Source organism: Amblyomma americanum, chromosome 1 (genome assembly GCF_052857255.1).
Source record: "Amblyomma americanum isolate KBUSLIRL-KWMA chromosome 1, ASM5285725v1, whole genome shotgun sequence".
In the NCBI taxonomy this organism is placed as follows: domain Eukaryota; kingdom Metazoa; phylum Arthropoda; class Arachnida; order Ixodida; family Ixodidae; genus Amblyomma; species Amblyomma americanum.
In genome coordinates, this window is record NC_135497.1 from 74,982,613 (window position 1) to 75,008,529 (window position 25,917).

At 43.9% G+C, this 25,917-nt stretch overlaps 2 protein-coding genes across 4 annotated transcripts in view; both read right to left on the reverse strand.

Moving 5' to 3' along the window:
* DCTN1-p150 (dynactin subunit 1) overlaps positions 1 to 12,010 on the reverse strand; it is a 51,407-nt gene extending 39,397 nt beyond the window's left edge. Inside the window, exons 1-4 of one of the 3 annotated variants that reach the window (XM_077645940.1) lie at positions 11,872 to 12,010; positions 8,477 to 8,558; positions 7,327 to 7,617; positions 2,920 to 4,490 (exon numbers count right to left, since the gene is read on the reverse strand). In XM_077645940.1, the coding sequence (XP_077502066.1) occupies positions 2,920 to 4,490; positions 7,327 to 7,609 (1,854 nt within the window). In that variant the 5' untranslated portion in view covers positions 7,610 to 7,617; positions 8,477 to 8,558; positions 11,872 to 12,010. Of the gene's footprint in view, positions 1 to 2,919; positions 4,491 to 7,326; positions 7,618 to 8,476; positions 8,559 to 11,753 lie in introns of all 3 variants that reach the window. The other 2 variants (XM_077645941.1, XM_077645942.1) reach the window with 2 other exon arrangements.
* Positions 12,011 to 16,525: 4,515 nt separating this feature from the next.
* LOC144113060 (endoplasmic reticulum-Golgi intermediate compartment protein 1-like) lies at positions 16,526 to 25,354 on the reverse strand. Its single transcript, XM_077645955.1, has 9 exons — positions 25,122 to 25,354; positions 24,498 to 24,632; positions 24,338 to 24,426; positions 24,156 to 24,274; positions 23,755 to 23,856; positions 23,611 to 23,671; positions 23,381 to 23,481; positions 23,179 to 23,301; positions 16,526 to 17,698 (listed from the first exon to the last, which is right to left on the reverse strand). The coding sequence occupies exons 1-9, from the start codon at positions 25,139 to 25,141 to the stop codon at positions 17,591 to 17,593; spliced, it is 858 nt and encodes a 285-aa protein (XP_077502081.1). The 5' UTR covers positions 25,142 to 25,354; the 3' UTR covers positions 16,526 to 17,590.
* Between the last annotated feature and the right edge of the window lie 563 nt (positions 25,355 to 25,917).

The window sequence follows — 25,917 nt, forward strand, 5'->3', positions numbered from 1 at the left end:
TTGTTGAAGTACATCATCATATAAAAATGTTAAATTTTGTCCAAGCACCATAATTATGAAGTATAGTTCACAAAATTTTAAACGTTTGACTCAGCCAATCAAAAACAGCATAGCTCCACAATTTTGTTCTTCCTGAATTCAACCGATAAGACTAACTGAAACAGCGCCATAAAAACATGAAAAAAATTTCTGTAAGGTTAGTCATGTGTCAAAAAACATGGAGCTGAGAAAATCGCATTTGAAGCGCGCGTGCCAGCCATTCGGGGTTCATTCTAGAGGCCTCAAAAAACAGTGGAATGGGAATGTAATAAAAATATTTCACAGTAGCAAGTAATACCAGGTAGTAGGAAAGGGGCCCAGCTTTCAAACAAAACCAAGATGGCAGCCATCTGGGACGCGGTCATGGGAAACAACGGGTGCGAAGTCCTGCTGCATTTTTCTCTGGAAATCGCCATTTCTGGGCTTTGTAGGCATGAAATATATAGATATTTTAGTAGTTGGAAGTCGAATTTCGAACTTGAAGCTTTTTAGGCACGAATTTTAGAGTGTACTGATCCCCAATATGGCAATTTGGCAAAATCGAAATTTTCGCATTTTTTAATCATTTCATGAGCCGCGCCTCCTCTTAAAGGGGCTCTGAAACGCCTCCCGAGGAGAGCACATTAACTCACTTAATCCCTGCACTGTGTTGCCACGAAAACCAGAGCCCAATAATACTCTTCTACACGCAGCAGACGACCCACAATCGCGCGTCAAAGTTGGCGAGCCCTTCCTGGCGACTTTTTCATGCTCGCGCCCTCCTCCGTCCCCCGTATCTGCGTAGACAAGGTGAGAGGTGGCCATTGGTTAGGTTCTTTCAGACGTCAGGCAGCTACCATGGCCACAGCCAATAAGCCGCTTATCTCCGATGGGTCGGGAAGCTCCGCTCCCAGAGGGGCATCAGCGAAGGAGCGCCGACCTTCCAGCGTGCAAAAAGTGACGAGAGGAGAGGGAAAGGCGCAAAGACGCTGAAATTCAAACTTTAACTACAGATAACTCAGCTTCTACAAAGCGCACTTAAAAAATACTTGCTGGACACTATTCGTGAAGTGGCGTGCTTCAATATCCCAGGCATGCCGCAACTTTATTAGAGCCCCTTTCACATCCCCTTTAAGGTCTGCAGGAAAAGTGGTGACCCAAGCACACTAATTTTGCCCAGCTGGAGTATGGCAGAAAAGTATGAAACCAGTACGGTCAAGTCCTCTTTTGGCAAGGAACGACGTCTTTGACATTCAGTAAGCACATTCATCCAGCATCATGACTAGTACAGCACTACTGATCCCCACACGACTTTGCCAGGATAAGGCGACTACAAGACCTAGTTTCAAATCCTTCAGCCTCCCACACAATAAGCAGGTCTCCCTTCAATTTTCAAACCTGTCTCAATGATGCTTAGCACTGCTTACCAATCATGATATGGAATAAACCCACCAGTTAAAGCAACCATGGCTTGGGCTTATCAAAGAATGTCAAAGCTTGATACATTTTTGTGTTTCCTTAATGTTTCCTTCTCCCTGCACAAGTATCTCATGACAGTGCATTTTGGGTACTCTGTAGCTACATTTACTAACAGGTGGCACTATCTCCTCACTACCAGCGCCATTTCCTGGTGACGCTGGAGCAGGTATGTGAAGGATTGTGTTCACCCTCTTTGGCTTCAGAACTTGGCATGCATAGATGTACCTAGCATGCTCCTGCTTCCCAGCAGTGGGACCTAGCCTCATGAGAGCAAGCACCTGTGTGCCCTGTCTGGCTTTGGACATCACGCCTAATCCAGCATGCCTAACATTTACCCATGATTCTCAGATTAGTTCGATACTGTCTTCATTTCCTAAACGCAGCTGCTGCAATCATCTGCTCACCCATATATCATTCACAAATGTAATAAATTCCATCTGTATCAACATCACCATTTTCTTTATTCGCGTGGACACGATCTGGTATGGCCATCTAGTAAAAACACGCAGAGTGAATATGAAGGTGATCTTTTTACAGCTTTAGCTACAAAGGTTCAACTGAGGACAAAAGCCTCAAAAAAATCAAACTGAAGTTGGCCTTTATCGACAGGATACCACGTCCTAATCACAAAGACCACTCTCGCTGAAATAGAGCTTTTATAAACTAGAAAAGACCACAAAACAAAACATAGGTGGTGTCATCACCAACTGATTTTGCAAGAAGACTGCAGGTGTTGACACTGAAATTTTGAAGAGACTCCCAGAGGCAAGGCTGAACCACTATACACTCCAAAATGGTGGAAACGAGTCCTTCTCAGTGTAGACGTCACAAGTTTGCATCGAGTGGAGGGAAAACTTTTAAATCCAATTTCTTCGCCATAAATGTGTCATTTTCACTGGACAAGTGTCAACAAGGCCAGAAATTACTGAGGAAAATAACTAGACAGAGTTGTCCTCAGTGTCCCCTTAAAGCACTGTACCAAAGTTCATCTTCCAGGAACACAAACAAATTACATACTCGCTCTAGTTCCGCCATCCTGCTCTGTCAACTTCACTGAAGAGCAAGTGACTGTTACATGAGCAGAGGTTCATTAGTCTACTTTGGCTCATGCAGACGCAGTCATCTTCACAGTGATCAAGATTGTAATGTTGTGTGTCCAACCGCACAACAGGGCATTGACTTATAAGGTGAACATGGAGAAAGTAGGATATGCAAAGCCAGTACACCTAGGACCCGCAAAGATTGAGGTTGGAAAAACTGGGGGCTTCTGTGCAAACATTACAAATAATGCAGCCAAAAATACAGCATTTGTAATAATCACACAGCACTATCCATAATGATGAACATGCAAAAGTGGCACGAAACCAAGTATACAATTTCAAGGCAAGGATGTTACCAAGTCCAGTATACAGATCGACCCACCTCATCCTTGCGAAGCAGCTGCACATACAGGTCCACCAGTCTCTCATGGCCCAGCATCTCTGGATAGAGGGTGGCTGTCTTGGCAAACAGTTCCACACTGCAACTGTCCAATGCAGTGGCATACTGGTGTAGTAGACCCTGCAGCCGGCCCAGCAGGAAGCGCACCAAACAAGCATGTGAGTACTGCACTGCCTCCACAGGCTGGCCTGGCCCTGGCACAGCTCCTGCCCAGCGCTGCTCCAGCTGCTTGGCCAGGATGCCACACTTAGCACCAAGGCGTGCCACCAGCAGCAGTGTCAGCACACCCTCGTGTTCATGTGCCAAAAAGCCCTCGGACAGGAAGGCTGTCAGGTAATCCACGTGCCGGTTAGACTGTGCCACCTCCAGACGGCGCAATTCCAAATCAACTGCACGAGCATGCGCCTTGCCCTGGGCCAGCCGCAGTGCCAGCTCACTTGCCTCCACAGCAACAGGTGTTGGCTCTGATTGAAGCTGTTGCTCCAGACCCTGAGCTTGTTCGCGCAGCTGTGCCACCAATGCATGGTACTTGGCCAATGTTTGTTCACAGTCAGCCAGGGCTTCGTGAGCTGCCTCGACACGCCGCTGGCTGTCTGCTAGGCGCACGTGTGCCTGGGCCAGCTCTTCACGGAGCTCAAGCTCCGTCTCACGTGCTTGCTGCAACAACTCCTCATTGAGGTCATGCAGTTTCTCCAAATCGTCCACTGCCTCACGCAAGTCACGCAGTTTCTCCTCCAGGTCCAGGTTCTTCTCTGTCAGGTGCTCCACCATTTCCTCTGCACCCAGAGCCATATCCAGCTGCTCCTGCAATTCAGTTATAGAGCATTCTGCCTGCTGGTGCCGCTCTTCCAGCAGTTGTTTCATCCGTGCCAAGTCCTGTGCCTCGGCTCGGCTCCGGTCTAGTTCTTTCTTCTGCTGTTGCTTCTCATTCTTCAACTGAGTCATGAGATCCCGTAATCGCATAAGTGCTTCACGCATCTTCTCATTTTCTTGTGCTAGCTGGCGCTCTTTATAGCTACTTGGCTCTCCGGTAGACAGCTCTGAAGTAAGGGTCTTGTAGTCAAGCTCAAGCATCTCATACTTTTCCTTCCAGTGGTCCACTTCTTGTTGCAGCTGTTCCAACTTCTCCTCAGCCATCTCCTTCTCTACTGTGGCCATCTCCATGGCTTCCACCATGTCAGACACTTCCTCTGCATGGCGCTCTCTCTCGTCTTGAGCCTCCTGAGCCTCGCGCCTCGCCTGCGCAAGCTGCTTCTGCAACTCAGCCTGGGACTCACTGATCTTGCTCTTGAACTCGAGGAGCTGCTGTAGCTGCAGCCTTGTACGCTCATAATCTCGAAGCTGTGCTTTGCTCTCCTGCCTCTTCTGCATTAAGGTGTCCAGCTTCTCTTGCAAGTCAAGAATCTGGGCCTTGAGGGTCTGCTTCTCAGCATCCTGCTCTTTCTGCGCAGCCTGCTTCTCTGCGCTAGCCTCTTCCACCACCCAGGTGCGAGAGAGTGGCTCTGGCTGATCCAGCGCCACAGGCTCTACAGTTGGCCCTGGGGTGGTCGTGGCTGCAGAAAGTGCACATACAGAAACCTTATTGGAGTACCCCCCTATCCAAAGGTTGTGCCAGCTCACAGCACATGTCATGCCAAAGCTGCACGATGAAGGCCCTGTTTTCAAACTCAATCCTGCTGTTAATGACTCTGCCAATGGGCTATGCTCCTGAACAAGCCAATAACCTAAAGCCATGAGAACTGCAGTCAAATGCCATTTCATACTTCAGATTCAGCAGGCTGCTTCATGACTTTTACTTAAAGCGCAATAGATACACAATTTTCACTTGTGTGTTTTCTTCATTGTAATGATCTGCAATATATCCGTTAGTATACATGAATCACTATGTGTTATTCACCTCCAACCGCTAAAAGATGTACAAATGAATTTCTTTTATCATCCTGTTTGAGTTACAACAGCCAAAAGGCGGCTATATAGGTCACGCAAAGCACGAAAAAACTGCATCATAATTATTAGTCCTTCACTCACTGTAATTCCAGCTCTTTATATAGAGGCTGGCTTAAGTGTCGTGGTGAATTAAAATGACAAAGCAGGGATTTTATGTGTTTTTTTCACGCCTCACCTTATATACTGAACTTTAATATCACAGCCATCACATGGCTGTTGAAACTAAAACCGAAACAGAATGAGAGAAGAAATTCCATTAAAATGGTTTCCTGGTTGCACATGAATACCACATGGTGATCCATGTGCACTAATGCCTCATGCGTCATTACAAAGAAGAAATCAGGCAAACAAAATTTGGTGTCTCTATGCTTTAAAAGCTTATCACTACCACACATGACCTAAAGGACTATGTCAAGTGAGCCAGAAATAAGTAGAAAGTCACCTGTGACTTCAAGAAAGGCACGCAGTAACAGCTTTGATTCCAGGTTATTTATATGCCTTTCAGAGAGTGCACATTAGTCAAAAAACAATGCAGGGAACTACTGCTCAGACTTTTGAGGTGTTCTGCATAGAACCCAACGACTTACAATTCACCACTGAGTTTCCTACTAACAATAGAATAAGGTTTTTATATCTGGAACTTGTGCTATCCGATGAACATGTGTGCTGGGTTTAGTCACCGTGCTCCTGGAAGAGCCTTCTGCCATTTCAGTCGGCTCACTCAAAGATAGTGAAGCACGGAATTGCCAAAACGTGCATAAAAGCCGCATTGTAGAGGTCTTGCGGGCATCAAACCCAGACAAGCTTTGACGTACAAGTAAAAAGGTTAAATACTGCAGAGTACCCTTTGAGGCTGCTATTGAATGTAGCTGAGTCATAGATCGCGGAAAGAAAAATTCAGAAGAATGTGTGCACCAACGCTGGTCAACCCACTAAGAAAAAGACCACATGTATCTCATATGTACACAAGGTGTCACACAATCTTAAGAAGATTGTGAGCAAAGCTGGTGCGAAATTGCTTTTCTCCACGAGGAACAAACTAGGTGGAATGTGCAAGCGAGACAAACAAGAAAAAAGGAACAAAGCCTGCGAAAAAAAGCACCGGAAAGAGTTTATGAACTGCTGCTGTGGTGTTGTTTACAAGATACCTTTGTGGTGTGGCTGATACTATATCGGTGAGGCAGGAGGTCTACATGAGCATGCGAAAAATATATAAAACCAATCACGCAGAAACTACATGGTCATACATTGTACGGACTGTGAAGATTGCAATGCATTTTTTAACACCATCACCATCGCCAAATACAAAGACCAGACCTCACGGCTCATCTGCGAGGCACACAACACACATGACTACAGTGACACGTGCTAGCCAGCCATCCTTGGCTCTGATTCCTCAAGAACTCGCCTATCTTAGTCAGTGACACCTTTGATAGTACTAGTTGTGGACTTTCCGCGATATGTTTGATGCTTTGTGTTTTGCTTGCCATGTTTCCTTTATATTGCTGCCTTCCCTGTCGCAATAAATCATTTGGTTGCTAGTCAGCACTTGTGTCCATGTTCTTCTCTTGAGCCTTTTCATCAAGTTTACGGGGTGCGCTACCCTCCACAAGCATGCTCACCACTATCAGAGGCAAGTAAAGGTCATTGCATCACTCTTCCATCTCTCTCTCCACCTCCCGAAAAATAATAGCAAGGTTACTTTTCAATGGCCTTTTGTACATTGCAAAAGCTTGGACTATATACTGTGCACTAACCAAGTGAGGAAAGTTGCATCAGCTCGTGCCAAGAGCCCCATCACGCAACAAAGTTTCTCCCAGTGCACACTTGCTAATAAAAAGCTACTGCATCCCAGGCTATAATGACTCATCTCTTTCACACCACAACTCTGGCTTCCTGCTTTATAACGTCAATTGAAGGAATAACAGCGGATAGGGGAGGTTCCCAGTGATGTGACCAATGAATAAAACGAAACTGTCAACTCGTATAAGCGCTAACCTGAACAGCTAAAAATTGCATGTATCCTTATGAACACAATGTAAAAGTGCTGTCATAAAAATTATAGACGGCAAGGTGGAAATACCAAATCTAACTTGTGCCTCTGCTGGAAAGATTTGCAAAACTTTAATGCTAACAGTAATGAAAAGCAAACTATTCAAATTTTTTTCTCTTTTTCACAGCGCTCTCACTTCAGAAAAGGGCACACAAAAGAAGGGAGCACACTCTTAACACAAATGATGCTGGTCTGTCGGGTAACAACAACAGATGCCACTGAGAGGTGAAGCAGCATGAGGGCAGCTGCAACCACAAATTATTTTGCCTGCTCTTAAAAACTGGCACCAAAGAAGCACTCAAAGAAAGCCACACTCAAAAATTAATTTTCAGGAGCACAATAAATGTGGAAGGCCACATCGAAAGCCAAGCTGCATGCAGTAAACCTACCCAGTGGCTTTGCCTGTGCTGGTGCTTCAGCAGCTGGCTCGTCATCCAACAGCCGGAGTTGCAATTGGCGCACAAAGATGCCATGATTGTCGGCACATGAAAAGTAGGTGCGCCCCTGGACAGTTCCATTGTTCTTGCCCTTCGGCTCATCCAAGACAACACCCACCCAGCGGCCCATGGAAAAACTTGTGCTGCCAACAAAGGCCACCCGGCCCCGCACATCCTTGCCCAAGACTTCCACACGGGCACCGACCTCAATCGGCCTGCCATCGTAAGTCGTCATGTCTTCCCCTGCACATGAAATTTACTTCAGTATCTTGGCAGAGACCTCCTTCTACAGCTGCAGCAATAGGTGCCACTTCGTCACACTTAAAGGGCATCATAAGGGGTACACGAAAACATATAGCACAACAGTCACTAGTATTTTAAAAATACTCACTCTACAATTTATTTACAACAGTTACTCTAGAGAAGCACTGACATTACCAAGTAACTCACAGCGCTGTAGTGAGCATCAATTTATTTCACTTTTGTAAATTAGCTTTTACCACAATAAAATGAACAACTAAACAAGACTACAAAAAAGGACCAATGCTAGAGTCATGAAAGTTGCTAACAGCAAGCTACAGTAATTAATATAAACATGTCACTGCAATGCATGAAGCAAATGATGTATAGTGGAAATCTAGTATGCAAGGGCTTTACGTGCTTTTTTTCACACAGTGGTGTTCTAATCTGCATAACCAGAGTAACAAGGGCCAGGGTTGAAAAAAAAAATACAAACATCCCTGTGTCAAACTCAAATATTTTGGTCCTCAAATTTCCCAAGTGATTTATATCACCACATCAACCAACAAAACACCCAACATTACCCTATTTACCATTCCAACCAGCCAAAGTAAGTGAAAACCTTCAGATAAGCTACCCAAAATATATCATCAATGTACCTGTCTTTTTTTTAACCAGGAAGAGAGCTCACAACATTCAAACAACCTGAAATACGACGCTATGATTTAAATAAAGAACGCTTGCAGGCCATTAGATGTTGCCACTGTGCCAAATACAATGGCCTCACATATTATGTGATGCAACTTTGTTGTCACCTGCGTGGGCAACAAGATCAGCTACGTTGAGGGTGAGCATATCTTACCTAATAAGAAGGTTCAAGGTTTCTTCCAAGAAAGGAGGGCCGTACGCCAAGATGAGCTATCCCAGCCAAATGACGTAATGCCCTGTGTCAAAGTTACACAAGGAAGAATGCCTAAGTAAGCTGTCGGATAATTCAACCCACCCCTCATTAACTCCATGTGAAGAGCTTCTGCATAAGATTATATTGTCATGCCTGCTGAACTGCACGTCCTTCCAAAAAATACACAGCAAGCACACATTAACATCACAAGAACCAAAACAAGATATTCTTCTAGTAATTGTGAAGTGCACCAAATATTGCCCTTTTTCATCAGACATTTTACAGACTTCTGTGCTGAATGGCATCGCTAGTGGTAAACACAACATAAAAACTAAACAGGAAAATGCAGTTCATCATGCTTGCATCAAAATCCTTTATATATTCTTGAAGAAATGCAGATTAGAGCGCCATGCGTAGTTCAATTCAAAACGAAAGTCACTTCACAGAACCACAAGCAATTAATGAAGTGCCACTATATTACAGAGATTATTTTTAAAATGAGCAATGCTGCAGTGCAGCAATGTGCATTTCACAGGTCTTAACCAAGAAATTATACAGATCCGCGCAAGAGGCCAGAGAGCCTACTCAATATGGTTGGTATGAACATTGCTCAGCAATACCATTTTGTGCACGCTAATAGGAGCACTTTATTAGAACTTTTATGACCAATTCATTGTGCAAAAGCGAAAAAAATAATATGGTAGCACTGTTATTCTTGCTAAGCTGAAGCAGTAAAATTAACTGCACATGTAGCAGAAATCACAGCTGTTTTTCTCCCATGAAGGCTACGAAAGAAGTCTCCGGTAATGACAACAATATGCTGAACAGCAAGCACTCAACACAATTGCAATTGATGCCATCCATGCCAGCCTGTCCCAAAAGTAAAAGAAGTCTGACACTTCCTCGTTTTCTGCTGGATCCTTGGACTATGGCAGCAAATGCTCCCCCATTCCAGAGCTGCACCACACATGCACACCATTGAATCTTGTGAAAATGCTAAGAGGTTACCCATCTGACATGTACAGCTAATACTGTAAACAACTTAATTTTCAAGAGGACCCAATTTTCAAGTTTTTTTTTTTAACCACAGACCGCTCACGAAATACTGGTTCTGCAAAATAATTTGGACAAAATGTCAATTGATAATTGCCCCAAAAAATGACGTCTCTATGTCGAGCCCTTGGCTCCTCCATGAGCTTTCTGGAAACCAGGGAAGAGCACGAAATCATCTTTTGACGGTTTCTGCAAGTTGAATTTCATACTTTCCACATGAACAAAGTGAGTGTTTTGTTGTCTGGGCTGTTGTTTTAAAGATGCAGCGGCACTAAGGCGCGAGCGATGCACATGCCCTGACTTAAGCTGCAGAATTCAAGCGTCGGTCTTGCCAAGATGTCATCTTCAGGAACAACAGCCATTCCTGTTTTTTGCCACTGTTGATGCAATGAAAATGGGGCACAATATACTGTTGAGCCACGCTCATTTCTTTGCAGCATCCGAAAGCTTGCACACCAACAAGGAAGATGGAACAGAAAGTGGACTGCAGCCTTTGTCCACAAAATTAACTGCCCGTGAAACATTTTTTTCACCGAGACTTTACCCAAATGTGGAAAATATAGGTAGTTTACAAGAACTTAAGATTAAGAACAGGCTAACTTACAACGTACAACAAAAAGCTGAAAGCCTCTGGGAGGCAGACAATATTTTGCAGATTTGTGATCTGTTTGACTGCCCTACCCTTGTTTTCAATTGCTTGTTTAACTTCCTTGGTCTTAATAATAATAACTGGTTGTTAGAAAAGGAATGGTGCAGTAAGTGTCCCACTATGGGTGGACGCCTCAACCACGCCATGAGGGAAGGGAAGGAGGCCGCAATGAAGGGCTCTAGAAAATTTTCAACCATCCATTGTTCTTCAATGTGCGCCGACATTGCAAAGCACATAGGTGCCTTTTTGCATTTTGCCTCCATTAGAGTACAGCTGCTGAGTCAGATTCAATCCTGCAACCTTGCGATCACCAACCGAACACCACAGCAACAGCGCCACCATGATGGGCCCCTTAGATTTTTTGTTGGGTGCTTTAGGCTAACATAAAAAAACAGCGACTAGAATGCATTTCGTGCTTCATTAAATTGATCATGGATGTGTAGCACATGTCATTACTTCACATAACAGCAGCTATACTGAGACCTAAGAGCATAAGTGCCAATACAAAACACACTTCACCAGTAAAACATGCAAAAAAAACTAACTAAAAGCCAGTAATCTTGCCTCTTTTGTTCTATGCTCAGTCTGCCATGGGCTTTATCTTTAACACTGTAAAGCGCTTAGCTTAAGTTGCAACAAAATATACACAACATTGCATAAATCATGCTTAATCCATGAGTGTAAGCCGTTATCGAAAACATCCGTGCAGTTTTCAGGCACGGCAAACAAAACCTTGACTGGATCGACCTTGACTGGAGGCTTTTTGCCTGCCATCCTCGACATTATATCTGTATGGTGTAATGTTGGAATAAATATTTGAAATTGAAATTGAAATAATAACTGACTTAAAGCATCACATAGCACAATAGCTCTATTTGTCTGAATGAAATACAGACTAAATAGTGGCACTAAACTTCACGCATGACACAAACGCCTTGAACTTCCAATTGTGTTGAGTGCACACACTGTTGTATTGTGAGCTTTAATGCTGAGTTTTAAGGACCGAAACTGTTTCTACCCTCTCAGTGACGCGCTCTGCTTTCATGGCTCAGTGTTGTTTTTCGTAGTGCGCTTCAAACATTTTTTTTTTTTCAAAACACAAAACTAGCGAGAAGTACCAAAATGTTTAATGAGGCATCTGCTGTTTCGACGGTAAGTGAAACAGCAAAGCAAGCATTTTACTGCAACCCCGGATTTGATGTTTCGTTATTGTGCGTAGTACAAGGTGGAGTATCGAAGTACTGTGTCAGTTGGAAAACTGACCGAACGGATTAAAAGGCAGATAAACCAAACAAGCTCCGTTAGCACAATAAGCGAAAATACGTGCCACTTACTGCACGTAGTTCACCAGCGACTCTTTGCAGTCAGCAGCATCTACATGAGTTGCTACGCTTGACCGAGTTACCAAATGGGTACCACGGTGGCCTACCATAAACAGTATTCATATATATGGGCATAAACGCGCTAAGTGGCTGTCATCACTAACTGCTTTCAAACAGCACACACCCACAGGACACAAATGAACCATAGGCGGACCTTCAGCAGCTGTCGTGACACCGAGCGCCGGTGCATGGCTCACACGAAGCTTCAGAGAGTCTTCGTTCGAACATATAAAAAAGCCAAACGTTTTACACAGTTTAAGTGCATTAAATACCTGCGGGTGCTCAAAAGGCCGTCAGAACGTCCGGTGAATGAAGCGCATTGCCAACACAAACTAAACAGCGTCTGCCATTGTTGCAAGGCGCTGTCGATGATGACGGCTATGACGGCATCGCATGACTGCAACAGCACAACAGTCGCATGATTATGGTTGCGATCACGACGTAGCGGCGCATAAACGTGTTATTAACTTTTCAATTATAAAAATAACAAAAATAAAGTTTTTGAATCTAAACAAATATAATATTAAGGCATGACGAAACAGCTGGTCGCAATGAATGGCGAATGAATGGAGTCGACATAGGTGGCGACGGTCTGTGGAGTATTAGACGCACTCTGGCACGGGTCGGCCTGATATTGCACTGCCTCCGGGATCGGCCCGGGGCCTATGGGCCTATTAGCCCGCGGCGCCTTTTCTTTCTATCTTTCCTCTCCTATCCTTTAACTCTCCTACTTTCAGCACGCGGCAGCGAGCCTGGCTCGGTTTGAACCAGTAGGCAGGCCCGTGCACTTTCCTTTCTTCCTGTCAACAACAGCAGCAGTCTGTGGAGGCGACTCAAGCAGGTAGTTTGTTAACAAGTGAAAAAATACGTAGAATCTGCGCACGTTTAGTAGCGTAGAAGCTTAGAGCAAGTATAGCGAAACCACACTTGGTTCGTTTCAAACGCGAGACGAATAAGTCGGAATAAACTTACGTCGGCTGTGGGCGCGCTTTGCCACTTTGTTCGTTTTGCAGCCCCGCATAACGTCTCGGCCGTGTGGTGAAGCCCGGCCTGCTCGGCAGCGAGCGAGAAAAAAAATTTTTTTTTTTTCATAAATGAAGCTCTAGGATCCACCAAAATGAATGAATAAAGTTGGTTTTCACTCTCTGTAGGAGAGTGCCTTCAGACCAGGGCTCCCACAGCAGCTGCCGCAGTCTTCTCCCGGTCCACCAGTCTCAGCTGGTCTCCGTGCTCAGAGCAGTACAAGATCGCTTCCCACTCCTCCAGTGTGGGATTATGTATGTTGGGCACCGCCGTATTCCTTTGGCAGGCCCAAGTAGTGCGATACAGAGTGTGGAAGAGTTGTACGTAAAGCACCATTGAATTTTACTTCGTAGTAAACCGCACATTGTTATATGTAGAAAAACCTGAGTTTGTGTCCATATATTTGGAAACCCCTTTTCACAAAAATAACATGAATGGCTCAAAAATTTTTAAAAATCACGCACAGTACTTTCATGCTCACGGAATTGTAGCCCTATTAAAAAACCACGCACATTTATGCCCAGTTATTTTTGTTATTATCCGAAGCTGTTTCTGCAACGAAACCTCATCTACAGTGTCCTTTAGTAAAATATTACATCGCACAAGAGAAAAAAGTTACAGCACTTCCTAGGCACACCACAGAACTTCGCGACGTTGATCTTTATATCGTTTTTGAAAAGCGATCCCTTTTTTCCAGACATGAAATGGCACTATCATCCTGTCCAGCGGTGATTTCAAATGTAGACAGAATCAATGACTTCGTGAAAACAGCTCTAAATGCTTTGAAAAATTTTTGACAAGTCGCGTGCACAATTTCAGACACCGTGTGACAAACGGGTTATGGCCAGTTAGCCTCCTTTCATGTTTTCGTTTTTGATCTCCTCCTCCTTAGGCTTTTTTGTGAGCCGCTTGCAAAGTGAAATCAGCTTCTCATTTCTTTTCATAAAGGTAGGCAGGCGCCATTGGCGAGACTGTCATTTTTGCCGGGCACTGGCTATAACTTTGCTATAATGTGTCTCAATTCGTAAACTACGCACAAAAGCAGGAACCAGTGAAAACAGACGCAGGACAAGAAACTGCACTTACAACTGATTTATTCCGATGAAGAAACCAGCATTTATGTTTTTCCTGCACAAGTGCACTCTCCAAACAAGTTGATGGAAAGACATTTACGATGATAAAAACTGACACACCTTTTCGGTGACAAAAACTGAAGGATCACTTATGGATGCTTGCTTATTCTTTCTGATTAAAAATGCTTCCAACAGCTCACGCTCACATCTTGATTTCCCCCCACCGATAATACTAGTGAGGTGAAATCAAGGGAAGCAGTGGTGGCAGTCCTTGACATGCAAGGCTAAGCTGCTCCCTGTGCTCGAGCCCGAAGTTGTTCGGTGCTGCCTTCGACATTCATTTAGGCACCCTCCAGTTTGGTCAATATAGATTTTGCTGCAGGACAATGGGATGGAATGGATAGACCACACCCACTGCGCACCTAGTGAACATCATCTGGTGGTTGGTTTTGCAAGCACCAGTTTCCCACTGGCCACCAGAGATTTGTGCACACAAATCGGAAAGTTTACGGGCAGCAGAAAGCACCAAATTCTTGAACTACTTTTTTCAGCCCATGTGACATCTTATGGAAGTAAGGAACCACTTCAATCTTCTTCCTACCTTCCTCCACTGGACTTGAAGACTTAGGTGTTTTCTGCTGCCCGTAAACTTTCCGGTTTGTGCGCCCAAGTCTCTGGTGGCCAGTGGGAAACTGGCGCTTGCAAAACCAACCACCAGATGATGTTCACTACGTGCACAGTGAGTGTGGTCTATTCCATCCCATGTACTGCAGCAAAATCAATATTGGCCAAACTGGAGGGTGCCTAAATGAACATCTAAGGCAGCACCGAACAACTTCGAGCTCGAGCACAGGGAGCAGCTTAGCCTTGCATGTCAAGGACTGCCACCACTGTTCCCCTTGATTTCATCTCACAAGTATTATCGGTCGGGGGAAATCAAGACGTGTCAGCTGCTGGAAGAGTTTTTAATTAGAAAGAATAGGCAGACATGCACAAGCAATCCTTCAGTTTTTATCACCGAAAAGGAGTGTCAGTTTTTATCATTGTAAATATCTTTCCATCGCCTTGTTTGGAGAGTGCGCATGCGCAGAAAAAACGCATAAATGTTGGTTTCTTCATCCGAATAAATCAGTTGCAAGTTCAGCAGTGTTGCATGTGTGCCTCCTATTTCTTGTCCGGCATCTGTTTTGCTGGTTCCACCTTCTGTGCATTATGAACCAACTAGCCCTGCAATTTACGCTAATAAACTACATATGAATAAATGGTGGTTGGTCAACGCAGGCAACATCTGCTTCCGAATTCTACGATCTGGAACTTTCCAGAACATACCAGCTTTCACAACCTCGAAACATCTCAAAACGGTCATAAAGCTCGAGTTCTGCTGTGTTGCGTTGGGTTGGGTTTAGTGGTGCATGAGCACCTAAGGCTATTATGCACCATACACAAGGTACAGAAAATTGTCTTGTGCAAAATTTTATAAAAAGGTGTAAACAATGGTGGTGTAAAGGGCCTAAAAAGTTTTCGTATTACCTAGTGATGACAAACGACAAAAATTTTAGAACTGGCTAATGGTAAAAGCTTTAAAGGTCAGGTAACCTCAGAAGCCATCCTTGGCTGGGCAAGGATCTCGAGGCTCTCAACCAATGAAATAGACACCTCAGCCTTCTTCTCAGGAATGATAAAATGGCTGAGGTGTATCAAAAACCAAGTGAAACAGTGGGTCAGAATTTATAGTTTCTCGAGAAATTAAAAAGTTAAAAACGCAAGACATGTCAACGATTGCATTATCACCCAAGAGCAGTGTTGGATGAAAAGGAATGCATTCATTATAAAATTGAACTTTTTCTTAGTTCTTCTAGTTTCGCATAGGAGAATAAAATGTGAGTAACTAAGTTCATCTCCACATTCTTCACAAAAAGGTTTGTCTTTTGTTAACAGGAATTTGTGGTCAAATGTTTAGGGGAATGTTTAGGGAAATGTTTAGGGGAGAAAGCTGTATAGCTTTCCTATGTAGCCGCATGGCTGTGCTTGTGTGGATGCCAACGAGCAATTACTCCCTTATAACAGGAAGCTGTGTGTGGCCTATTCAGAGATGACAGAGAATCACTTCTATAAGACGTTCCTGGTGCGTACAAAACTTCCACTCCCCCAGTACAGGCTTTACAAAATGCAACTTGTTTATTTCATTTTCCCAAGTTGTCTGCCATGTAGCCTTCAAATTACTATGTATTAATTTCATGCACTCCCAATGGGGCAAGCTGACTTTCTTGATTTCATGACTGCGAGCTTCTGCAGCACACGTCGGCTCTTTCAGTTTCATCTATTCCACTATGGCTTGGCACCCAGCACAATTTTATCATATGTCCCTGTGTTGTGAAGGCCACCACACACACACGCACATGCACGCATGCACTTCCTCAGCCTGGAGCATTTGGTGATAAGTTTTGCTTTACATCGCACTGGTTACAATAACTGGCCTCATTTCATCAAGAAAAAAAAAGTATCCATCATTGCCTTTAGCAACACCTATTCAAATTGCAGGGAAAGATCACTGTGTACATAGCGCACACCTTCCTGTCACGGATAGCCTCACATTGGCCTGCAGAGATAAGCTAGAGATGACAGTGTATTTTTATGCGCAGCTTTCATGCACTAGGCAAGTACTGGCACTAAACATGGTACTTGGCAAAGCCAACCATCAAGCAATATACAAGCGAAATTGCAGATGTAGAGTGCTTGCTGGCTGATTGTAATATAGGACATAGCAGAACATCCCTGGGTAGTGATGGAATGCAGCACGGTACGTCTACTTTCACTGCAGTCAAAAACATGAACTTTTGAAGGTGAATTTATTTTCATCACACAGAAAAAACTTAAATTATAAATGCCTTGCATAGAAAAAGCAAAGAATGCCATATAACAATACACGACATATTCGGCTACTCAAGCTAAGCCAAAATGAAAGCTCAGCCATTAAATTGAACAAGGCAGCAAAACCCAGTCCTCAAATGAGTCCATGTATTCAGCTTCCAGTGCGTGCCAATAATGTCCCACCATTCCCTATATTTTGGAAGCTAAACGCATAAAACAACTAAAAAAGAAATGACATCATATCCTCAATACTGAAAAATACATATAAAAAAGAAGACCTTGCCCTAAATAACTAAACAATGACAACATGAAAGAAGACAAGCATTTGCATTGTGAGCAATTTTAGTACAAATACCTTGAAAGCACATATGCACATACATACATACAGGTTTGCCTTAACAATGAAAGCAGCAGCTTCAGTTCCAGAAACTTCCACACAAAATGACTTGTTCCCTGCTCTGGTTTCCACAATTAACAACTAATGCATAGAAAGAGCAGTGGGGTCGTATTCTTGTGCTTGGAGATAAAACAACAAAAACATGGTCTCTCTAGTCAGCCAGAAAGGACCAGATTCACACTCCATTAAAGCTTCACTGGGGAGCTCTCTTGCACCTTGCATAGCCCACCACCGAGTCAAACCAGAGGCCTCTGCAGGGCTCTTGTCACAATGACTGCACAGCAGCCCCTGGCACTGGGCTGGCTGTCCACCACACCAGTCTTGCGCCATGATGAGTTCTTGCACTCTGCAAGTCAAAGCAAATCTCACGGGTCCCTGCTCGCTCTCAGCACTCAATTGTGCCTGCACACCTAGCGCACGATGCAGTACACTTGGCTTCTTGCAGTGCCTAGGAAAATTCAGTGAATGTTGCACATCATTTCAATGCCCTGCAGTCGCCTGTAATGCAACTTCTGCTCTTACGTGCCCCCCTGGAGTGCGAGCACAAGTAAGTAGCAGAGCGCGAACAGCAACGGAAGACAGCAGAGCAGTGGGGGCACTGCTGTGACTTTGTCCACGCTCTTGCTTCTAGCTGAGCTTGCCCATTTCAAACTTCTTGAAGACCTCAGATGCTGTGAAAACCAGGGAATCCACAATGCCTGCCACGGTGAATGTGCCACCAACAATGGCACAGACCTGTTCACAACAAAGAGCAGCATGTGTCACAAGCAGTTCACAGTTTAAAGGCTCTTCTATGGGCCCTCCACACAACTAGACAACTGCCTAATCAAAACGTTCAAGTGAAATCTAAATGTACCTACAAAACCGTGAGGATGGTAGAAAGATTGGACTAAAAGCAGAAACCATAACTTGTTTTATTCAAATTTAGTCACCAAGCATAATTGCGCACCTAGCAAGTACCACACTTATGCACAGCACCACATCAATGCACAGCAGACAATAAAAAATTGGAGGAGACACTTAAGCCCCGCCTTAAGGATATGACGCGATAGCGTTAATGGGTTATGTATATGCAGAATTCGTCATTCGCTGGGAAGATCACTGGGAAGTCCTCATACCACTCCTGGCACAGTGATGCAGTGGTTCAGAGATGCGCAACTGCCCTGGGATGGCACGTGCTGCCACCAGTGGGGCTTGTGAGACCCAGGTTGCTCTTCCCGAGCAACCTCTCACGACCAATCACTAATTTAACTGCCACCTGCCACGGTGAGCAGCTTGCTCACAATCCGGTTGTTACAGGTTTTGATGATGCCACAAGGTCACGTGACCTAAGTGCACCTCCTGCCCCTAGGTTGCTTTTGTAGGTACTTTTCGTATATTTCTTCTGTGAGCAGCTGCGAGGCTTTAAATAGTTGCCAATGCCGACGACGCTGGACAATTCTTTTCAACATGGGGGTACAATAATGCTCTTGTGTTAAAAGGTAAAATTTCACAACAGCTGATGGCTTTCAGATAATGCGTTCATGCCCACCCGGCTTGTATATCTATGCAGCTCTATTTTTGCAGAAGAGTTGCCTCTAGAACATTAGCACTTGCGGCAAAGCGTCATTTCATTTGTAGAACATTGCGTCACCTCAGCCCTCTGCAAACGTTTTATGTTGATTTTGCATTACACTATGATATCCAACAAAGGTTTAAATGCAGCATGAGTGCATACATATTCATATTTGGAAACCATAGTAGGCAAGAAATCATGCTCAGAAACAATTGAAGCAAACTTTTACAGAAGGAAATGTATTTCAACACATAAATATATTGCAGTGAGAGGGTGATCTCTGATTGTCAACTACCACCTTACACCATTTAAATAAAACTGCAAAGCTGGAAAACGATTTAACTACAACCAGGCCTTAAGGTGCCACTGCCTTTGTGATTGGTTCTGCGTGCAGTTTGAAGTTTGTTCCTTTGTATTTAACAAATAAAAAAGGCCTCTTAATTTTGTAGCTTTTTCATATAACAAGAAAATTCAAGAGAAACACTTGAAGCAAATGGGAGGAAAATACAAATAATGATAAAGGCACCATCTTCCACTCTTCGTCTTAACTCTATTGGAGGTGAATGCTGCTTGTACAAGCTGCAGGTACTATAAGACAGCAAAAACAGACAGTTGAGCAACATTGTGGTAAAGATAAAGAGGGGTGGGGGGAACTGGAAAAAAGACAAGAAGGATAACGCTTAGAGCAAAGCTTTAAAACCCTACTGACATACAAATGATCATCAGCAGGAATCCAGAAACCATGATATGTTCGCACCTGCCCTCATTATTAGGTTACAGGGAACCTAATAAGCCTGAACATCAGAAGGATGGGGGTGTCAAAAAATGAAGTGGTGTTATGGGCTGTAGCCTGCCCTGGCAAGGCAACTGTGACATATACGTTTCAGCTCCAAGTATGGGTAGCATATGGCCCCAAAAAGTAGTGGGACCACACCAAATTGGGTGCTTTTGAATAGCATCAGCCAATTTTAGTAGCAGCCACTAGAAAAGTGAAATGTACAGCCGAAACTGTTGCTGTGCTGATCCTTTCAACTGCTTGCATCTTGTTTTTTTTTTAAGAGCAGCTATTTTTCTTTGTGCACGACAATTTTTATAATCACATGATGTTCATAAAATGGTCTTGTGCCACTGTAGTCAACGAAAATTTGCACGCCCAGACGTCAAGCATGACCACTCAATCAATCAAAAGCTGCTTGACAGAAGTAGAATGGGGAAGCAAGGGCTAAAGACGAGCAACAAATGGCAGCGAAGGTTCCAATGTGGGGGGGGGGACATGCTGGTCTTAGACCTATTTCCCTTATTTTCAGTACATTCCTAATAAAACTGTCACCTTGCTCAGTTTTTTATACTTATTTCAAGTCTGAGATTTCCTTTTCTATAAATTAGATAACTCCTAATATAATTAATTTTAATTATTCATTCATTAGTACCTCTCTGCAAAAAAAAAATGGCTCATTAAAAATAATTTTTAACCCACGGCTACATAGTAAGGTGAGTGAAGAGTGCAATAATCAAAGCAGTTTTTCCCTTTTACCCTCATTAGTAATTTCACAACACTTGAAATAGCAACATTCAAGGTGTGGATACCTTGCATCCATATATTTTTCAAAATAATAAATTTCTGAAGTGTGATTGAACAATTATGCTTTGATTATTACATACACTGTGACTTCAGCGTTCCTTAGCAAACAGTATTACATGTCTATCTGTCTTAGATGTTGGGATCCCGGCCGCGGCGGCTGAATTTCGATGGAGGCGAAATTCTAGAGGCCTGTGTACTGTGCGACGTCAGTGCACGTTAAAAAACCCCAGGCGGCCGAAATTTCCGGAGACCTTCACTACAGCGTCCCTTAAAGCCTGAGTCGCTTTGGGAGGTTAAACCCTCATAAACGACATATTAAGAAGGCAGCCAGATGTCCAAAATTTTCATTCTGTTAAATCATCTGCTCCAGCACAAATTCAGCCCATACGATGATCTGAATTTAATATTATGGTCAAAATACTGACTTCCTGAAGGAAAAAATTGGTAGAGCTGCAGGATAATAGCTATAGACTCCAGAAATGTCATTTTTAGAAAACTGATTTTTGAGTCATTTTTGGTCCAAAGACCAGTGTCCCCCCTTCCTTAAAGAATTTTTTCCAATATGCCAGCTTTAAGGGGGGATGCGGAGCTGAAGGGTGAACATTAGAACCACTGCCACGTCCACAGTCTCCGACTTTGGGACCTCCTTCTGTATTCCAATGTTTTTCTCTAACCTTGTACCATAAACATGTAATAAACGAACCTTGAACATTGAACTGCGCCAATTTTGATGACACTTTCAGGGATGGTGTATCCCTATGCCATTTAAACATAACTAAAATTTCAACATTCAATATTGAGTGTAAAAAAAGTTGTTCACATAAGAATGAGCTATTGAGTGTATCAGTTAAGGAACTCCCATTTTATATGTAATGGTAATTTGTTTACTTTTTCGGCATAGATGGCCGCAAGAAAGCCTCATATGTACAGGACAAGGGGAGGAAATGACGATTACTTTTTCTAAGTATCACACCACTGGAAAGCAGCTTTGCTTTTTTCTGTCAATGAAATTTCAAAATACGCGTTTTTTGTCGCAAATCACCGTGCCGAAAAGCAACTTTTGTTTTTCTGCTGTCACTGCTATTTCAAAATCCTAAATTTCTTGTCGTAAAAACCTAACAACTGAGATGATAAGGGCCCTATCTTATTCCCCAGAAAATTTTGGTTTAGAAACCACCTTCAAAATAAATTTTGTCTCTGCATATAAAAACGAGTTTTCCTAAATGTGCACTTCGGCCCAAAAGTGTGGACTGAGAAAAACAGCTTCAAAGATATGAGCAACTGCAATTTTGTTCGGTGGCCTTTTTTTTCTCAACTAAAAACACTTGCTGAATAAGCAAGACCTTCGTCTTTGATGCGATGGCGTTGAGTAGTAATTTCTTGCAGTTTTTGTTATTTTTGTTTTTAAAATGTGGGGCAACTAGTATATTCTCATGAGGAAATTCACGGAAATTAGCTTGCGGAAGTGGTGTAAGCATCAATAAAAGCAAAGTCTTAAGAAGAATAAAGCCTAACATTTGACTTCAAACGCCACCAGACGTGTTTCTGCCAATCATTGATTTATTTTCCTTTTGCTTGCCAATTACGGCTGGCAAAGCCAAGATTATATTGTTTTTGCTTCCATCTCTAATGCGTGTATGCTGCATTCTTGGCAAAATGCCTAAACAGGTCAGAACAGACAAAAATAAATGACAATATATACCAATTTTGCACTACACTGCGTGTTGGAAACATTTTTAGGAGTGCCTACAAAACCTTGGTCATCATATTCATGGGAAAACACTTAATTTTCTGCATTTCTATCGCGCAGAACACGACCAAGTTTAGTGAGGCATTCTTTTTTTCGAGCTTTTGCTTTTAGTGCTCAAAGCAGAGGATTACAATTTGGAATGACAGTAATGCTGATGAAAGACAGCAGCTGTTGGAGCTTGAGTTTTTACATAAAAAGGAGCGGAATAAAGCAAACACTTTGTAATCCTGCACTGCAGACATTATGCATGTCATATCTCATATCATATGAAAATGAGGAATTTTGGTGCATGAGAAAATCAACATTCTAAAGCAAACAGTCAATTTTCTGTTTAAATGTTCACAACTCTTTCATAGTTGCACCATAATAGAAAAGCTTAGCACACATCCGAAGGACTCAATAATTAATCCATGCTGAAAATGCAGCTCGACATTTCATTTTTGATCTCCCTTGGTCCCACATGTTATTCCTAAACAGTAATCTCTTCACCTTATAAAAAAGTTATTACTCCTTAGCATCTACCCAAGCGCAGGCATACAGCTACAAAGGAAAGCTATATAGCTTTCACAGAAACTTCATAGTTAAAGAACAGTTCAGCCTAGTCCGGCACGCCCGTGAAGTCTTAGGTCTGGAAAGTATTGACCTCAGACCTGGACGAAATGTTCTTTAACTACGAAGTTTCTGTGAAAGCTGGATAGCTTTCCTTTGTAACCATATGGCTGCACATGAATGGATACTAATGGGTAGTTACTCCTTTATTACAAATCTACTCCACCTTGAGGGATTCGCTAAAACATTGGACTCTTCAACTGATGCTTCGAGCCAAACTTATCCAACATAATTTGAGCTGTTGTAAACAACAGCTGAATTGAAAAATTGTACTGTCAGAAGAGGGCTAAAGTAATTAAATATCAAGAATTCTTACAACTTAAGAGTGAATTTTTATAACAGAGAATACCAACATAATAATCATTTCAATAAAAAAAATGGAAAAATGGTAAAATGGTGCCTGCCATCTGAAGTGTGTTTTCAATGCAATGAGTATGCTTTTAAACATGAATTTTCCGCAGAGAGAACAAAACCTTACCACAAACATGCCAAACAAGCTTTTCCTAAGGAAGAAAATTTTAGTCCAGAAGACAACATTTATAACACCAGGCTGCTACAGTAGACCATGTACTCCCGACGCATCCACCTTCACTGGGCATTCAGCTAGCAGGTGCTCAGACAAGAAGGGATCCCACCAAGACAAACGATCCCCGTGCATGTCTCCACGCACCTGCCCCATCGCATCCCTCCGGAGGCCAGGGGCTTCGCAAATCACTCACCGAGGTAAGGAAGCTGTACAGGGGCACGCCACGACGGGTGTACTTGACTGTGATGGGAGTGAGGTCGTAGCGGAACCAGATGGCAGGCATGATGCGACCCGTGTGCGAGATGGACACGTAGCTCTGAACACAGAGGGAAGAAAGAGGGTGAGCTACTCTCGCCACTGGCAAGAAGAGATAAAGGCAGAGCTCGAGTGCACACCTTATAGGCATATGTGTACTGGTAGGATTCTATCCGTTCGCCTCGAGACTTTTCATACACTGTGGGAACAATCTTCATGACATAGTCATGGGACTCAATTCCTGTAGCAGGGAGAGAAGTATGCACAAGGCTGAAGGGCAAGAAAACTGTTCAACGAAAGACTTGCAATCATGCAGCTCAAGGTGCGACCAGTTGACAAGCCGCTGCATCCTTCGTCGGAAGTTGCTCACCATTGGCTCCAGACTTGTCCATTTCGTCCAGGGAGTTGAAGCTGCCCTTCACCTCATCAGTCTAGTGAATGCAACAAGAACATATGAAAGTAGACTGCACCACATGGAGATGCAGAAAGGCAAGGGACAAGGCTAAATACTCACCATTTTGAGACCAAATGTAAGGTCATGAATAATGTGAGTCATATCAATCTTTTCTGGCTGCTTAGCAGCTGCATGAGTGGACACATGAAAGTTTCCCGGTACCTGAAAATTATGGCATTGTAACTTTTTCAGGATGGAAAATATCTAAGAGCATAAACATGCACATAAGCATTTGGCACTAACCAGCTATGGTTCTTAATATTTCATAATCTGGGATTATGCTCTTTTCATTTCTGCTTACTAAACATTAAGAAAAGCACTTTTTCAGAATGAGCAAAGAATAAATGTCACAAGAATATAAACTCTGCCTTTTTAGTTTTCTGTCAGAGCTTCTAAGAGTTAGTTAGCAAAAGAGTTAGTTAAGAGAGTGAGAGTTAGCAAAAACCTATGTTTTGCCGCACCTTGTGTATGAAGAACTTTCCCTCAAACCGACAGCCGGGGCCCACAGGTGTCTTCTCAGTGTTTTCAACAAAGCCAACTTCGTGACGTCCCATGTCATCCTGAATGTCGAGGCCCACAACTGCAAGCATGTTTTAATCGCAGTTATTTTCGTGCTCATCAAATGCGCAGGCGACGCACGTACCGCTGCAGTCGAGCTTGAGGAGCGTGATATTGATGGACACGGGGATCTTTTCTGTACTGCTTGGATTGTCTACATACAGCTCACTGACCCTGCAAGTGTACACCTGTGTGATTCGCAGGCACCGATCTCTGGCCGAAGCGCAATCGGCGGCAGAACTTACAGCTCAGGCGACATGTACGAGATGAACTCGGACAGGAAGAGGATGGAGATGAAGAAGCAGCTTAGGATGGATATCACAGCGCCAGTTACTGTGGGCTGGGTGAGGTCTTTTGGAATCTTGCGGTAGATATCAAACCTGCACCCAGCATGTCAGTACCATGAATTAAATGTGAGAAGCAAGTAACGCCTACAGGTATACCGGTTGCAATCGCTAAATGTCGGCGCCGGACCGCGGCACTAAGCTTGAAAGGCGCCGGCATATTATGCGCCCCGCCGCCAGCCTTTTTGCCAACGCACTTGGCAACAGGTGTGAAGATATGCGGTCCTGTGTAGCTAAAGCGTGCATATGCGTACACGTAAGCAGCTGGGCGGACGCTCTCTCAAGGAGGCCGCAGCCGCCACGTCCCACTCGTGCCAGCGCAGCACCTTTATTGACCATGGAATGGAATGCAATGGTGGTGTGATCGGCGCTGTATTAAACAAGGAGAGTGGGGAGCTCTCGATCTTGCAAGCACGGCGCCCGGTGTTCTACGGTCATTGAAAGCATTGTTTTGCTCAAGTGGCTAAAATGCGGCATAGTATGATATAAGCATAAGAGAAGTGTCATTAGTGTTCGCATACATACCTTCTGACATCGAATGCCATGTTTAAAAAGCTGTACAAAACAAACGTGGCCGGCTAGCAGTGACGACTCGATAGATATGCCGGTACCACCGGTACCACATTCAACGCGGACAGCTGGCCACGCCACGGGCACTGTCAGCGGCAGCACACGGAGTCAAGGAGGCGCGGCGAGCGCGACTCCCGCCGGTGCTGCCACTGGCGGCCTCCCACCCACGTGCCGGAGGCTGATTGGCTGCTGGCACTATGCGCGACCGCCGGATGTCCGCGGCTTCGGTCGTACCAACGTACGCAATAACGACCGTTACGACTACTCTCAAGTCTGCGGAAGTGCTAAACCTGCTTCCTGCACGTTTTGGAGCGGGGTAATTGCACCAGCGCAGTGGGCATATGGCGCCCACGGTCTTTAGAGAGGCGCTACGAGCACGTCAGACCGGCCACTTTCGGTTTGAGGCTTCCGTTTAGTTTTCAGGTTATTGTTTGCTTTTGATTTTGTAACAATCAAATAAGTTTTTCGCGAAGAGAAAGGGAGCAGTAGCTGTCTCACTTCTCGGTGAACGCGTCAACCGCGCCGTGAGAAAGGAGTATAAAGGATGGAGTGAACACAAAGAAATAAAGGGGTGCCGAAGTGGGAGAATAATTTTGATCACTATGAGGAACATTCTAAGAGAAAAGTGTAGTATCTGTTCATAGCAGCTTAGCGCCGCCAGGGAAGGGATGGTGGAATGAAAGACGGAAGAGAGAAAGAGGAGCCGTAATGGAGGGATCGGGGCGAGGCGTCGCGCCGAACGACCGAGGAG